General features: G+C 37.8%; 1 protein-coding gene across 2 annotated transcripts in view; it reads left to right on the top strand.

The window, feature by feature from the left end:
- The window catches only part of CNTN6 (contactin 6), a 304,375-nt gene that overhangs the window by 136,712 nt on the left and 150,328 nt on the right, over positions 1-17,335 (top strand). For both annotated transcript variants that reach the window (XM_067043597.1, XM_059075379.2), the window contains exon 3: positions 14,443-14,569. In XM_067043597.1, the coding sequence (XP_066899698.1) occupies positions 14,443-14,569 (127 nt within the window). The remainder of the gene's footprint in view (positions 1-14,442; positions 14,570-17,335) is intronic.

Here is a 17,335-nt window from a genome sequence, read left to right as displayed (position 1 = left end):
GAGAGAGAGAGAGAGAACGAGAGAAAGAAAGAACGAGAGAGAGATTTTCTCTTTATAGAACCTTAATATCAGGGAAGACACAACTGACCTTAGTCTAGGGTAGATTTGACAGGCTAAAGAAATTGGTTTGAAAACTAAGGCAGAGGCTTAGTAAGAGAAAATAAATAAATAAAGCAGACAGAATAGAGCTCTTTTAGTCCTGGAAATAAACAGAACTCTGGTGGATATACTGTAGGGTGTACAATCTTGGACTTGGAGTCAAACCTCTGTTTGAGTACCCCTCTGGAATATCACTAGCAGTGTGACCTTGATCAAATCATTTAAATTCTGTAAACTTTAGTCATGCTATCTCTCTTGATCTTGTATGATGTTTTTTTATTTGCTCTTTAAAGTCACTTTCCCTGGGGCACAGGGATATTTGTTGAGTAAGATAGACCCTTAGAGGCCCTGAGGAACTCTCGCCACTCTTTGTGCAAACATGGCCCAGCTGCTGCTGCTGGCCACTGGATTCTGCCCCTCACCAGCTGCCTGACCAATATGTTGTGCCCTGGACCATTCCCCCAACTCACAGCAGATGGACAACTCTCAAGGCATTGCAGTCTCTGTGCCAGGATATACCAGGTACCTAGAGCAGGAATGGATAAGAGCCTCACCCTTAACAAGCAGCCCAACACTATGTACTATGTACTAATGTACTATGGTGCTGCCACGTTGGAGCAGGAATGACCACCTCCATGCCCTGCTCTGAGACACAACGGCACACTCACAGCAGACCCTGACGCTGTGTGAGCTCTACCTGGGCCCCATCCTGGAGCTGGGGCTGGAGGTGTTGCTAAGCAGAGGGGATGAGGGGAAGCCAGGAGAGACCTGAGGCATAAGGAGATGAAGAGCAAAAGGAGAAGAACCTGTTCAAGGGGGCAGGCCTGGAGGTGGCTGCAGGAGGCACCACCCATTAGCCAAGGCTCCAAGCACTCAGGGCTTATCAGACTCATTGGACTTGACTTAACAAAGCACAAAATTACAGGTAATAGTATCAAGAATGTTAAGATGGTGACTTCAGAGCATTCAACTAGAATTGCTAGGCCCTTCTAAGTGCCTAGCCCTGTGTGGTTGCATTCGTTACACACCCTGGTTTTAGTTTCTTCTTTGGTAAAAACAAGCACAGATACCTTATTTTCTTTTACTTTTTTTGCTTGTTTTGTTTTGCCCTGTTTTTAATGAATTGGAAAATAATTTAAAAATTGAACTTCTGTAACAGAAGACATTTTGGGGGTGCCAGGAGCCTGGATGGGGAAATTTATTGGGAGGGATAGGACTGTAGCACAAAGAGAGATGCCAGCAATTTTCTCTCTGGGTGTGACCTTGGAGAGTTCAATTCTTAACCCTCTGTGAAACCTGAAATTTGCCTAAGCCCAAACAATGAAATTCAAGTAAAACCACAGATAATATGGCTTTTAGTTCTGTCTTCTTTATTTATTTATTATAAACTTATTTATTTACTTATTTATTTTCAGCTGCGTTGAGTCTTTGTTGCTGCGCACAGGCTTTCCTCTAGTTGTGGGGAGTGGGGGCTACTCTTTGTTGCGGTGCGCAGGCTTCTCATTATCGTGGCTTCTCTTGTTGTAGAGCACGGGTCTAGGCACACGGGCTTGAGTAGTTGTGGCACGTAGTCTCAGTGGTTGTGGCTCGCGGGCTCTAGAGCTCAGGCTCAGTAGTTGTGGCGCAAGGGCTTAGTTGCTCCACGGCATGTGGGACCTTCCTGGGCCAGGGCTCGAACCCTTGTCCCTTGCATTGGCAGGCAGATTCTTAACCACTGCACCACCAGGGACGCCCTGTCCTCTTTTAGATGCAGGTCTTCTCATGTGCTTAACTTTGACCCTAATAACTTCTCCTGAAAACAAATTGTTGTCTGCCCAGGTTATCTGCACTTTGGTATTTCTGGAGAGGAGAAAAGCAGTAGAACACTGGTCATTCTATATTGGTTATTTGAATCAGTCTTTCCCAACATTCTGTGCATCGCAAAAAACAGAAACTGTACAGTCAATGGCTCATGGAACCCAGAGGCAGGTCTCACTAGAAACTGGTACCAAGGATTAATAAGCTTAGGGAATAAAGTCCCGCTTTACTATTTATTCTTTCTCTCCATCATTCTACTGTCTGCCTGTCTGTCTGTCTCAATCTTTGTCTCTATATAGACTAGCATTCTCTCTTTTTCTTTTTTTATATTTACCCAATTTTATTTTATTTTATTTACATCATATACAGAAATTTTTTTCATTGTTTATATACTGTATTTGTGTGTACCCAACACTGTTCTTACGTTTTTTTAACATCTTTATTGGAGTATAATTGATTTACAATGTTGTGTTAGTTGCTGCTGTATAACAAAGTGAATATCCTATATGTATACAAATATCACCATATCCCCTCCCTCTTGCACCTCCCTCCCTCCCTCCCTCCCTCCCTATCCCACCCCTCTAGGTGGTCACAAAGCACTGAGCTGATCTCCCTGTGCTATGTGGCTGTTTCAGTAGGTTGCTTTGGGTAGTATAGTCATTTTCACAATGTTGATTCTTCCAATCCAAGAACATGGTATATCTCTCCATCTGTTTATATCATCTTTAATTTCATTCATCAGTGTCTTATAGTTTTCTACATGCAGGCCTTTTGTCTCCTTAGGTAGGTTAATTCCTAGATATTTTACTCTTTTTGTTGCAATCGTAAATGGGAGTGTTTCCTTAATTTCTCTTTCAGATTTTTTCATCATTAGTGTATAGGAATGCAAGAGATTTCTGTGCATTAATTTTGTATCCTGCAACTTTACCAGATTCATTGATTAGCTCTAGTAGTTTTCTGGTAGCATCTTTAGGATTCTCTAAGTCCTCTGTATCATCTGCAAACAGTGACAGTTTTACTTCTTTTCCAATTTGGATTCCTTTTATTTCTTCTTCTTCTCTGATTGCTATGGCTAAAACTTCCAAAACTATGTTGAATAATAGTTGTGGGAGTGGGCAACCTTGTCTTGTTCCTGATCTTAGTGGAAACAGTTTCAGTTTTTCACCACTAAGAACGATGTTGGCTGTGGGTTTGTCATATATGGGCTTTATTATGTTGAGGTAAGTTCCCTCTATGCCTACTTTCTGCAGGGTTATTATCATAAATGGGTGTTGAATTTTGTTGAAAGCTTTCTCTGCATCTATTGAGATGATCATATGGTTTTTCTCCTTCAATTTTTTAATATGGTTTATCACATTGATTCATTTGTGTATAATGAAGAATCCTTGCACTCCTGGGATAAACCCCACTTGATCATGGTGTATGATCCTTTTAATGTGCTGTTAGATTCTGTTTGCTAGAATTTTGTTAAGGATTTTTGCATCTATGTTCATCAGTGATATTGGCCTGTAGTTTTCTTTTTGTGTGGCATCTTTGCCTGGTTTTGGTATCATGGTGATAGTGTCCTCATAGAATGAGTTTGGGAGTGTTCCTCCCTCTGCTATATTTTGGAAGAGTTTGAGAAGGATAGGTGTTAGCTCTTTTCTAAATATTTGAGAGAAATTGCCTGTGAAGCGATCTGGTCCTGTTCTTTTGTTTGTTGGAAGATTTAAAATCACAGTTTCCATTCCAGTGCTTGTGATTAGGTCTGATTATATTTTCTATTTCTTCCTGGTTCAGTCTCAGAAGCTTGTGCTTTTCTAAGAATTTGTCCATTTCTTCCTGGTTGTCCATTTTATTGGCATATAGTTGCTTAAAGTAATCTCTCATGAACCTTTGTATTTCTGCAGCGTCAGTTGTTACTTCTTTTTCATTTCTAATTCTGTTGATTGGAGTCTTCTCCCTTTTTTTCTTGATGAGTCTGGCTAATGGTTTACCAATTTTGTTTATTTTCTCAAAGAATCAGCTTTTACTTTTATTGATCTTTGCTATTGTTTCCTTCATTTATTTTTCATTTATTTCTGATCTGATCTTTATGATTTCTTTCCTTCTGCTAACTTTTGGGTTTTTTGTTGTTGTTGTTCTTTTTCTATTTGCTTTACGTGTAAGGTTAGGTTGTTTATTTGAGATTTTTCTTGTATCTTGATGTAGTATTATATTGCTATAAACTTCCCTCTTAGAACTGCTTTTGTTACATCCCATAGGTTTTGGGTCATCATGTTTTCATTGTCATTTGTTTCTAGGTATTTTTTGATTTCCACTTTGATTTCTTCAGTGATCTCTTGGTTATTTAGCAGCATACTGTTTAGCCTCCATTGTGTTTGTATTTTTTTTAAAGTATTTTTCCTGTGATTGATATCTAGTCTCATAGTGTTATGGTCAGAAAACATACTTGATACGATTTCAGTTTTCTTAAATTTACCTAGGCTTGATTTGTGACCCAAGTTATGATCTATCCTGGAGAATGATCCATGAGTACTTAAGAAGAAAGTGTATTCTGGCTATTTTTGAATGGAATGTCCTATAAATATCAGTTAACTCCATCTTTCTCCATTGCTACTCCAGCTTTCTTCTGATTTCCATTTGCATGGAATATCTTTTTCCATCCCCTCATTTTCAGTCTGTATGTGTCCCTAGGTCTGAAATGGGTCTCTTGTAGACAGCATATACACAGGTCTTATTTTTGTATCCGTTCGGCCAGTGTATGTCTTTTGGTTGGAGCAGTTAATCCATTTACATTTAAGGTAATTATCGATATGTATGTTCCTATTACCATTTTCTTAATTCTTTGGGTTTGTTATTGTAGATCTTTTCCTTCTCTTGTATTTCCTGTCTAGAGAAGTTCCTTTAGCATTTCTTGTAAAGCTGGTTTGGTGGTGCTGAATTCTCTTAGCTTTTGTTTGTCTGTAAAGGTTTTAATTTCCTCATCGAATCTGAATGAGATCGTTGCTGGGTAGAGTAATCTTGGTTGTAGGTTTTATCCTTTTATCACTTTAAATATGTCCTGCCACTCCCTTCTGGCTTGCAGAGTTTCTGCTGAAAGATCAGCTGTTAACCTTATGGGGATTCCTTTGTATGTTAATTGTTGCTGTTCCCTTGATGCTTTTAATATTTTTTCTTTGTATTTAATTTTTGATAGTTTGATTAATATGTGTCTTGGCATGTTTCTCCTTGGATTTATCCTGTATGGGACTCTCTGTGCTTCCTGGACTTGATTAACTATTTCCTTTCCCATATTAGGGAAGTTTTCAAATATAATCTCTTCAAATATTTTCTCAGACCCTTTTATTTTTCCTCTTCTTCTTCTGGGACCCCTATAATTCAAATGTTGGTGCATTTAATGTTGTCACAGAGGTCTCTGAGACAGTCCTCAATTCTTTTCATTCTTTCTTTCTTTATTCTGCTCTGCGGTAGTTTTTTCCACTATTTTATCTTCCAGGTCACTTATCCGTTCTTCTACCTCAGTTATTCTGCTACTGATTCCTTCTAGAAAAATTTTCATTTCATTTATTGTGTTGTTCATCAGTTCGTTTGCTCTTTAGTTCTTCTCGTTCCTTCTTAAACGTTTCTGGTATTTTCTCTATTCTATTTCCAAGATTTTGTATCATCTTTGCTATCATTACTCTGAATTCTCTTCAGGTAGACTGCCTATTTCCTCTTCATCTGTTTGGTCTGGTGGGCTTTTACTTTGCTCCTTCATCTGCTGCATATTACTCTGTCTTCTCATTCTGCTTAACTACTATGTTTGGAGGGTCTCCTTTTCACAGGCTGCAGGTTTGTAGTTCCCGTTGTTTTTGATGTCTGCCCCCAGTGGCTAAGATTGGTTCAGTGGGCTGTGTAGGCTTCTTGGTGGAGGGGACTGGTGCCTGTATTCTGGTGGATGAGGCTGGATCTTGTCTTTCTGGTGGGCAAGACCACATTCAGTGATGTTTTGGGGTGCTTGTGAACGTAGTGTGAATTTAATCAGCTTCTCTGCTGATGGGTGGGGTTGTGTTTCTTTCTTGCTGGTTGTTTGGTAAGGGGTGTCCTGCAGTGAAGCTTGCTGGTCGTTGAGTGGAGCTGGGTCTTACATTGAGATGGAGATCTCTGGAAGAGCTCTTGCCAATTGATATTAAGTGGGGCCAGGAGTTCTCTGGTAGTCCAATGTCCTGAACTCGGCTCTTCCTCCTAAGAGGCTCAGGCCTAACACCAGGCCAGAGCACCAAGGCCCTGTCAGCCACATAGCTCAGAAGAAAAGGGAGAAAAAAAAAGAAAGAAAAATAAATAAGTCATTAAAATAAAAAAATTAAATTAAATTAAAATAAAAAAATTAAATTAAATTAAAATTAAAAAATAATTTTAAAAAAAGAGAGCAACCAAGCCAATAAAGAAATACACCAATGATAACAAGCACTAAAAATTAAACTACGATAACCATATAAATCAGAAACTCGTCAGTCGCGTACAGGAAACCCCAAGTGTACAGTTTCTCCCAAAGTCCACTGCCTCAATTTTGGGATGACTTGTTGTCTGTTCAGGTATTCCACAGATGCAGGGTACATCAAGTTGACTGTGGAAATTTAATCCTCTGCTTCTCAGGCTGCATGGAGCAACTTCCCTTTTTCTTGTTTGTTCGCACAGCTCCTGGGGTTCAGCTTTGAATTTGGCCCCGCCTCTGCAGGTAGGTCCCTCTCTGGCGTCGGATCTTTGCCCAGACAGGAGAGGGTTAAAGGAGTGGCTGATTAGGGGGCTCTGGCTCACTCACGCTGGGGGAGTGGTAGGGGTACGGAATGCAGGGAGAGCCTGCAGTGGCAGAGCCCAGAATGATGTTGCAGCAGCCTGAGCCGTGCCCTGTGTCCTCCCGGGAAAGTTGTCCCTGGATCACGGGACCCTGGCAGTGGTGGGCTGCACAGGCTCCTGGGAGGGGAGGTGTGAATAGTGCCCTGTGCTTGCGCTCAGGCTTCTTGGTGGCTGCAGCAGCAGCCTTAGCGTCTCATGCCTGTTCTCTTGTGTCCGTGCTGAATGCCTCGGCTCGAACCCGTCTCTGAAGCTCGTTTAGGCGGTGCTCTGAATCCCCTCTCCTCGCACACCCTGAAACAATCGTCTCTTGACTCTTAGGCAGCTTTAGACTTTTTCCCAGACTCCCTCCCAGCTAGCAGTGGTGCACTAGCCCCCTTTAGTCTGTGTTCATGCAGCCAACCCCAGTCCTCTTCCTGGGATCTGACTGCCGAAGCTGGAGCCTCACCTCCCAGCATCCACGCACACTGGAGGGTGAGCAGACAAGCCTCTGAGGCTGGTGAGTGCTGGTCGGCACCGATCCTCTGTGCGGAATCTCTCTGCTTTGCCTTTTGCACCCCTGTTGCTGCACTCTCCTCCATGGCTTCCCCCCACCGCCCACCCCCCTTCTCTGCAAGTGAAGGGGCTTCCTACTGTGTGGAAACTTTTTCTCCTTCACAGCTCCCTCCCCTAGATGTGGGTCCTGTCCCTATTCTTTTGTCTCCCTTTTTTCTTTTTTCTTTTGCCCTACCCAGGTATGCAGGGAGTTTCTTGCCTTTTGGGAAGTCTGAGGTCTTCTGCCAGCATTCAGTAGGTGTTCTATAGAAGTTGTTCCACATGTAGATGTATTTTTTAAGTAGCTGTGGGGAGGAAGGTGATCTCCACATCTTACTCCTCTGGCATCTTGAGGGTCCATCTAGACTAGCATTCTCTTAACTGTTAACAAGTTTTATGGCAGACGGAGGCTCTAGTAATCCTGAAGAACCTCCTCTCTATTTAAGTAACAATCAGAAACTAAGAACCTCTTCATTTTATTTCCTATTTCCCAGGAGAGAGAAGTACAGCAGCTGAGCAGGACATATTCACCTTTTGTCCAGTCATTCATGGCCATAAGAATGGGGTGAATTTAAAAAATACGACTTGAAGGGCCTATTCCTATCAGTTAAGAGATGATTCTCCATAAAAATGTTCAAGAACTGTTCAGAAATGACAAAGTGTGACTGCCATAAGATATAATCAAAAGTTTTTTGCATTCAGGGGGATGACAATGAACTTCAGATTCTGGTAGTTTGATCTAGTATTGGAGTCAGATCATAGGACTAATTTTTTTTAACTCCATGGAAGATAAAGAGGAAGAAAAATGGGGCAGAACCCTACATGAATTTTCAATAACATTGTATAATTTGCTTTTAATTGTCATTTTAAATTATTTACTTTTCAATGTTCCTCTATTGCAAAGTTCTTCCTTTATTGCCAAGTAAAACATTTCTTATTGTGTAGCATTATATTGTAGGTGATTTTATAGCAGTAGGTGTTGTCAATACAATTATTTAATCACTTATTGCTCAAAATACTGAAACTTTTCCTAAGGTCTAGTGCATTTTTAAAGAAAAGATACTTAAAAAGCATTTTTGATTTCTTGCTTTTGATATTATATTGTCACATGGTTTCAGCTCTTCTTGTACAGAAAGCTCATGTTGTCCTTGCTTTCTGACACTGTAGGCAAAGCAACAAAAGGCTGCTATTATTTAATCATTTCATTGCAGTATGAAAAAAAAAATCTAAGGATTTACCACAAGAGATAAAATTAGTTGACAAAAGCTAGACATTTTACTGGTATGAATTCAAGCTCCTAAAAATTTGATAATAACAAATATAAATGACTAAATAAGATATGGACTGATGATAATTCACCAAGACCAAGCTTTTCTGTTTTTCAAAATGACCAAAAGTTTGTTAGAAAATGCCTGATTCTATTCATCTCAAGTTCTTCATCTGTCAAATGGGAATGGAAATTTATGTCTCATAATACGTGTCACAGGAATTTAATTTGTTACTTGGTGCATGTAAAACTCCTTGGAAAACTACAAATTACTCTCCCAAATATAAAATATTATTAAGTCAAGTTATACCCTTCATTTAGATTATATGAAGATTGAACAGAGCTTTTCTCTGAGTGAAGGTAAAGGAAGATAAATTAACATTTGTTGTCTGCCTATTTTGTGCATAGCATGGTGCTTAATATTTCAGCCAGGTTTTCTTTTTAGGGGGAGAGGAAGTTGGTTGAAAATGTTTAAATTATAAAGATCTATGAAAAAACAAACAAAAAACCCCCCTCATATTCCACTTGAATTTTTGCTATGAAAGAAGATGATATTAGCACTCACACATTTCAAACTATATTCTTTTACCCATCTCTCATTTTTCTGTTTATACTGTTATTTTTATATTATCGAAGTTTACGGCATTCATATTCTGTTCTATAACTAAAACCAACATGGTTCTTAAGTGGTAGTTTTATATTTAAATGTATTCATTGTCCATCCTATTCCTCCTTCATTCTTGAGATCTGTATATTGGTTCATTTTTACCTGGATAGACTTCATTGTTAAGTCATTTATTTAAGAGTGGTCATTTATGTTATATTCTCTGAGGGTTTTTTTTTTTTTTTATTCCTCTGAGGGTTTTTTGTTTGTTTTTTGATGTTAAAGAATGTTGAATGTCATTAGATTCGAAAGCTATATCAGTGGGTAATAACAGTCATGTCACCCTTTTACTCAGAATACTGTAGACTTTTCCTCACTGTCTTCTGGTATAGAATGCTAATGCTACTATTAGAAAATCTGAAATTAATCTGATTTTATCTTTCACTCTTAAGTAATTTTCTGTTTCAACCTGGTCTTCTTGCAAAGTCTTTAAGTTTGAACATCAGTCACTTAACTAACATGTGGTTTGGTGTTAAGTCTTCTCTCTAAAATGTCTCTGGAATGTGGTGTATTCCTTCAATTCATAGGAAATTTTCTTGGTGATATCTTTCAATACATTTGTTTGTCTATCTCAGTGACATGAAGGATCTTTATGCTGGATCATCTTTTATATGTCTTTCTTATCCATTACCTTCTCTTCCCTCTTATCTGTGTTTTTTTAATTGTATTAATCACAATTATCTCTAATCTTCTCTTTATGTCAGTAATTTGACTTTTAGTAGGTATCTGTTTTGTTTCTTGCCTATTTTAGTTTATTAATTCTTTAATGATGCTCTTTTGGTTGCAATTTTTATGTTTAAGTTACATCCTAATTTATCTGATTCTATAGTTTGTCTTTTTCATCTTGCCATTGAGTTACATTTTTTGAATTCAGGTTCTTACTCTACTGTGCGAAAAATTTTGATAAATTTCCTAGTATTCCTTGAGTTATAATTTCTTCTAGATTGGATATTTTGTCTATCTTTGGCATGCTGTGTTTTTCACTTTTATTGTTGCAATACATTTCCATACTTACTATTCCACTTCTTTTCATTTCCTCATACTTGAGGAACTGTGTACAGACAACTCAGTCATTCCTTTATAGAAAGGGATATTTTTAAACTTTCTTCTCATCATATCAGGGAACTGTTTTTTTTTTTTTTTTTTTTCCTTTTAGCTCCATTTTGGAGGCTGAATACCCACATATCATGAGTACCCCCATTTTGTAGCCTGAGGGAATACTGGGATTGTGGGAAGTTCAGCCTTTAGCAGAATATCTGGGTGCTTCTATTTTAAGGTTTGTTTGGTTTTTTTAGTGGTTTGTAGCAAGATTATTGGTGGAACAGTCATAGGTATACTTTATTGGGGAAATGCATGTTTCGGTTGGGCTTTAGAGATTTTCCCAAGTGAATATATAGGCGTGAAACTATTAGCTTGTGAAACAGAGTCAGCTTTACTATTCATGCTTCTCTGCTTCACTCTTTTTTCTCCAGGAGCTCTGTCTACACCTCTCTTCAGCCAGAAGAGAAAACAGATTAAAACACACTATGCATGTATATACAGATCTGCTTAACTCCAGAAGTGGAGGTTGTTATGAGAATTCTCAGAATTTTGTCATTTCACCAGTAAATCTCACAAAGGTTAGAGATGAGATTAAGACGTCAAGAACTCGTTCGCCCCTCTGAGCCTGGACAAACTCTTCTTATGCACAAATGTTTTTTTCTGTTGTTTCTTTGTTTATTTTGATTATTTTTAACCCAATGGCATTGGAATTTCTCAATTTCTCAATCAGCCTTTACAAAAAAATCAAAGATGTAAGATGTATTGCTACTTTATAGTTAAGAGTTATAACTTGTCCAGCATTATACAGCTAATAACTGTCTGTACTTCTAGGTAAATAATGGAGTATACTAAAATTACAATTTAAGATAAAGTTACTAAATTAATATTTTACCTGGGTGCAAATATTCTGGAAGAAAGAAATAGATCTGAGTGGATGGTGAAAACAGTGAGAGAACAAGATGCCTACGTTTAACTTCCTCCTATCTCTCAAAGTAGATGGTGAATTTGGAAAAGATGATTCAACTTCCTAGGTTTTAGTTTCCCTGTGTGTAATAATAATAAGGATGATGATGATGATGACAATAATTATGGTAATTTTCACAATTTGATGATTATACATTTACATGTACCAGGCACAATGTGATATACTTTATAAGTAATATGTCATTAAATCTCAAAATAACCATCTGATATCCAGAGTCTATCTATTTTGTCAACGAAGATACTGCAAATTTCACAAATCCACTGAAGCCCATTTGATTCAATGGCACATGCTACTGACCACTAGCTCTATTGTCTTTCCAAACCGAGAAGTCTGGCCTGAACGGTCTACAAAACACCTACCAACTTTGAGATTCTCTAGAGCTGTGGTCGGTATCAGAGGAAATGACCATGTTTCTACATGACCCTCAGGTACAACTACTAGAGTTCTGGAGTGGGTGTCCTAAAATTAAATCCTAACATGATGAGGTTTTTGCTTTATGTATTCATTTGCACATTTAAAAAACACAGAAATTCACCTAAAAACTCTTCCTCCTCCTTTCCTCCAAATCTTTCTTTCTTAATTCAGTCCAAATGCCATGAAGTGGGGCTCAGTAAGGTAGGCATCCACATGAATGTGGAAGATGAGCACCACAGTAGCCCAGCATATGAGTTGTTGGAGCCTAAGAGTGGTGAGAAAGTAAGGCATGCAGGACAAGGGATAAGGCAGAGGTGGCCCAGTGGAGTGGCAGAGCCTGAGGAAGGTGAGAAGGGCATGCCCTTACTGAGGTGGCCTGGCACAGGCTATCAGAGTCTGAGAAGCCTGAGGAGGGTTCCATTGCCAGGAGAGGGTGGTGAAGGTAGAAACCTGGAAGCTAAGCGAGTGAGGACAGAGTCTCCACAGGGAAAGGGCATTCCAGGGTGAGGTGTTAGATCCTCAAGGATGTGAGAAAGTTATCCACTTTGGAATATAACCATGCACAGAGTGTCAGAGGTCAAGAGGAAAGACAGCATCCACACAGGAGGGAGACCCTGCACAGGGTCAGAACATGAGTGAGGTGAGGAGGTAGGAGACAGCTTATAAGTAGTGTCAAGGAAGGTATGGGAGTAAAACTTGCAGCAGGTATCAGAATCTGTACACGGTGAAGAGGAGCTTCACAAAGGGGAGAAGGTGGTGACAGTAACTGGAGGTTAGTTACATACAAGGAGATTGAACAAATTCATAAATACACTGAGAATAGTGGAAACCAGGGTTCTCATAGCTGTAATAGAGAGTTAAAAATATAGACAGAGGACTTCCCTGGTGGCTCACTGGATAAGAATCCACCTGCCAATGCAGGGGACATGGGTTCGATCCCTGGTCTGGGAAGATCCCACATGTCGTGGAACAACTAAGTCTGTGAGCCACAACTACTGAGCCTGTGCTTTAGAGCCCACAAGCCACAACTATTGAGCCCACATGATGCAACTACTGAAGCCACCGTGCCTACAGCCTGTGCTCTGCAACAATGGAATCCACTACAAGGAGAAGCCCGTGCACTGCAACGAAGAGTAGCTCCCGCTCACCACAACTAGAGAAAGCCTGAATGCAGCAACGAAGACCCAACACAGCCAAAAATAAATAAAATTAAAAATATATATAGACAGAAAAAACCTATAATAAACCCACTATAAATCACCATAGATAGATAGAAGTATGGAATAAGAATATATACACACACACACATATATACATACATATATGTCTGTATATAAAATTATACATATGCATACTTATATGTATTCATGTTTATAAATTCATATAATTATCTATATGTATGTATTTGTACATATAATCTATAAAACCTACATATACACACACACACACACACACACATGCACACACTGAAAATCCTCAGAGCAAGAACACCTCAATAACAATAAGTGCACTTAGTTCCAGATCATGGTTTCTAAATACCATTCCCTAATAAAAGGAACAAGGTTTTCTTATGGGAAAAAAAGACTACTTCGATGGCTGGAACAGGAGAAATGCAAGGTGATTCTGGAACACTTTCTTGTACCAGAAAGTAAAGAATAGTATAAAGAATGATAGGCACATGTCAAAAAGATGAAGAAACCAGCTTGAATGGCTCTTGCTGGCCAAATCAGTGACAATTTGGGCATCAAAATAAATAGTAATGGATTATAACTTTAATAAAATAAGAAATGATGGATTTGCATTGATAGAGCAAATCATACTGATAGAAATATATAAATAAAAAAGTTAAATGTGCAGTAAGGAACAGTATATTTATATTGTCTCAAAGTCCCTAACCACAAAATGTTTATCAATTATAAAGGGGGGGAAAAGCAATTTTATAGTGGAGAAGTCTGGCAGGCAGCATGTTAACCAGGTGATCAAAGTTAACTTCAGCAGAAATGGGACAAACAGAAGTCCTGCACTATCTGGTAGGATACAATCTGAAGCATACAGCATTCCTGAATCTAACTGTAATGAAACAGCAGACAAAGTGGTGCACCCAGTGGGTGAGGGGGATGGAGGGACAAGATGGCAAGACAATGTGATCAATATACTCTGGCTGGTGGGGACCAGTCTTTTTCATGGTGATAATTTTTAAAAATAAGAGCCAGTTTTCTCATTGGTTTTATTATTGTTTTTAAAAATCTTTATAGACCGTTCTTATTACCCATACCCTCAGCATACAGCTCCTACCAGGACCCCTACCCTGTCATCACTCAGATAAGCCCAAATTGAGTGAAACTTTACCAGATCAGTGCCTTGTAATTTTCGAAGGTACCAAGGTGAGGAAAACCAAGGAAAGACTGGGAAATTGTTGTGCATTGAAGGAGACTAAGAGGAGAAAACAACTAAGTGAAATCTGTGATTCTCTACTGGATCTTTTTGCTATAAAGGATTTTATTAGGGAAAATGGAGAAATGGGATCTGAAGATTAGATGCTAGTATTGAATCAATGTTAATTCCTTGATTTTGATCATTGTATTGTATCCTTTGTAGGAAATATAAACTAATTTATTTGGGATGATGTGGCATAAATTTGAAAAATTCCTCTAAATGGCATAGAAAGAAATTTTTTGTACCAGTTCTGAAACATTTTCCATATGTTTGCGATTGTTTCAAGATAAAATGTTTTTAAAACTATGTATTGACTTGATGTCTAATTCAGACTTGCATTCAAAACAGGGTCAAGTTTTTTCATGTGGTGTAATTCTTTTCTTTTTCCAGGTGATGGTCGTTTGAGCCGTCCTATTTTTACCCAGGAACCACAAGATGTTATTTTTCCTTTGGATTTGTCAAAATCTGAAATCATCCTGAATTGTGCTGCTAATGGTTACCCTTCACCCCATTATAGGTAAAGTTCTATATCTGAGTACCACACTGCTTGCTTTTTGTTGTTGTTGTTTTCTTTGTCTTCGGGGTAAAATATACACACAATAAAATGACTTAATTTGAAGTGTACAGCTCAAAGAATTTTTACATAGGTATACAGCTGCATGCCCACCACTCAAATGAAGATATGGACATTTCTGGTATGGCAAACTGTTCCCTCATTCCACTTGCCACGTGATGACTACCCCAGCCCCACCCGCAGCAACCACTATTATGACTTATTGATTAGGTCTGCTGAGAACAGTTATTCTTGAGAATGGTGCCATGCGGTGCCATGTTTTGGAGAGAATTGACAGAGGAAAAGAAAGAAAGAGAAAGGAAGGAAGGGAGGGAGGAGGGAAGGAATACAGGTAAAAAGAAGAAAAAACAAAGGAAAAGGACAGGAAAAGATTTGTTTCCCCAATTTGAAAGACTATAAAGCACAAGTTCATTTTGTACTCCCTTCCCCACAATTTGGAGCCACTGCCTCAGTTGCCCCATATACAACGACTGTGAAAATGTTCCCCTAAAAGGAATTAATCCAGATGGAAACTTTATTTTATCAGACTAATTTCTGTGGCTCCACTGACATGTCCCATCACCCAAAAAGCACTGGTTTTAGAAAAACAAGTTGAAGACAACTATGTACCATCTAACGCAGAAAAGGAATTTTCATTCCGGGCAAGTAAAAAAATATATATATTTGCTCCTCACGTATTACCTCTGAAATAATATGGAAGAAAGTTCTGTAGTGTTTCAGTTCTTAGAATATTGCAGTAAAGGCAGAATCTGATCCACTTTGTGGGTGGACTTCACAAATTTAAAAATATATGCATGTATATATTATGCTTATAATAAAGATATTTTGTTGGTAAGAACTGCATATGCAGTGTGAATATAGGAAAAGTAGAATAAATATTAAAATCACTATTGTGGCTTTGGGATTTTAAAAGCATTTTTTTAAGTCTTAATTTTTAGTAGTTAAGTTAAATCATCACACATAAAAAGCAACAATTTCAGTCAATTTTGGCAAAATAAACTGGCTTGGCGTGATTTTTATGTTCCATTAAAAATACCAAATTTCTATGTATAATTACTTTCATCTTAAGATTGTCTAGATTAACTAGCTAAATGACTTAAATGCACAAAGTTAAAGACAACTCTCCTTTACATTGTATTTTGTCAAAAGAACTTCAGAATTTGTTTTTTACAACAAAAGAGCTGAAAAATTGTGTCTTACTACACTTTATTAAAGCTTTCCTATCTTTAGGACACCCAAACCAATAAAGGCCATCTGGTTGATGAAGATTACTTAGTTTATAAATTGGTTCACCCAGTTCATGGTTGGTGGTTTGTTTTCCTTAAATAAAGTGTTATCTTATTTAACTTAAAATTTGGTTAAATATATAAAAATGTGATTAACACATTTTTCAGGATCACCTTACAGTTTAAGTTGGAATTTTATTTTTGAAAGCCAATTTGATTGATCCTAAAGATTGACAGAATTTGTTAGAGAAAGGACAAAAAAGTATGAATCCCTATAAAATAAGAAACATTTGCTAAGTATAAGTAAGACAAATAATCAGTCAATCATGTACTTATATAAAAATGTCTATTGGCTTATAACAGGATGAAAGATATAAAACAATGGTTCTCACAAAAATTTGCTAACGTTATCTATGAAGAAATACACTGAATGAAGAGATTGCAAATTCCAGTGCTGTGAAATGGCTTCTGTTTCTAACATACTTATAAATTAGGAGGCTAAAGACAGGTAATTTAGCTTCTTATTTCCAATCCCCATAACCAGGTTTAGCTCAGCTCTAATATCATGGTATAAAATACTCAGAGGCAAGAGGTTTTGAAAAAAGAGTGAGAACAAAACCTAGTTTTTAATGCTTAAATGTCAGACTAAGACCCAATTTTCTTGATAATAAAACAAAGGGCAGAGGCATTTCAGACAATGCACATTAGCAACAAAATACAAAATTTAGTTTTAATATGATCCTTTCTAACTTAAAATTTATTTTTAAAAAACATCGTAACTGTATTCATCTTAGATTGTGTGTGTGTGTGTGTGTGTGTGTGTGTGTGTATGAAATAGAGGGACAATCTTTATGATTCAGAGTCTAACATTATTTGAGGTTATTTGGATATAGTATGAAGCCATATTAAAGAGCCTTTGACTTAGAACCATTCCATATGTGACCTTGGAATAATCATTTCTTTCTCCTGGCATTGGATTCCTTATCCACAAAGTGAGGGGTGTGGTTGACTTTAAGGTGTGTTTTATTCCTTTTAGTAAATTCCTTTAGCAAATGAAATCTCACAGGAGAAAATAAGCAATATTTAAAGCAGAACTTTAGAAACAGTTTAAAAGTAACTTGTCTAAAGTCACTTACAATTGGAGTCAACATCTTCATAGACAGGATTTCAGTAGAAAACAAGAAGATACCGATGTCAGGCAAGTTGGCACAGAAGTTTTCCCATGGAAAGTATCACTCTTTATTCTTTAAAAGACCGGGAAACACATGGCAATTAACATCTAACCAGGAAGCTTTGTTAAGGGAAGGAAAATGGGTTATGCAAAAATGTACTTGGGTAGGATTGCTTATACTTTAAAAAGTTTAGGAAAATCAGATAGTAATGAGCTTAGTTCCAGCTCAGAATATATCTTTTATTTGGGAAAATGGAGCAACACACACATAAATCATTTTTACATTGGATACACTCTCTATCAGATACACTA

The sequence above is a fragment of the Kogia breviceps genome, chromosome 10 (genome assembly GCF_026419965.1).
Source record: "Kogia breviceps isolate mKogBre1 chromosome 10, mKogBre1 haplotype 1, whole genome shotgun sequence".
NCBI lineage: Eukaryota > Metazoa > Chordata > Mammalia > Artiodactyla > Physeteridae > Kogia > Kogia breviceps.
Note: the sequence above shows the minus strand (reverse complement) of the source record. Positions and strands in the feature narration are given on the sequence as shown.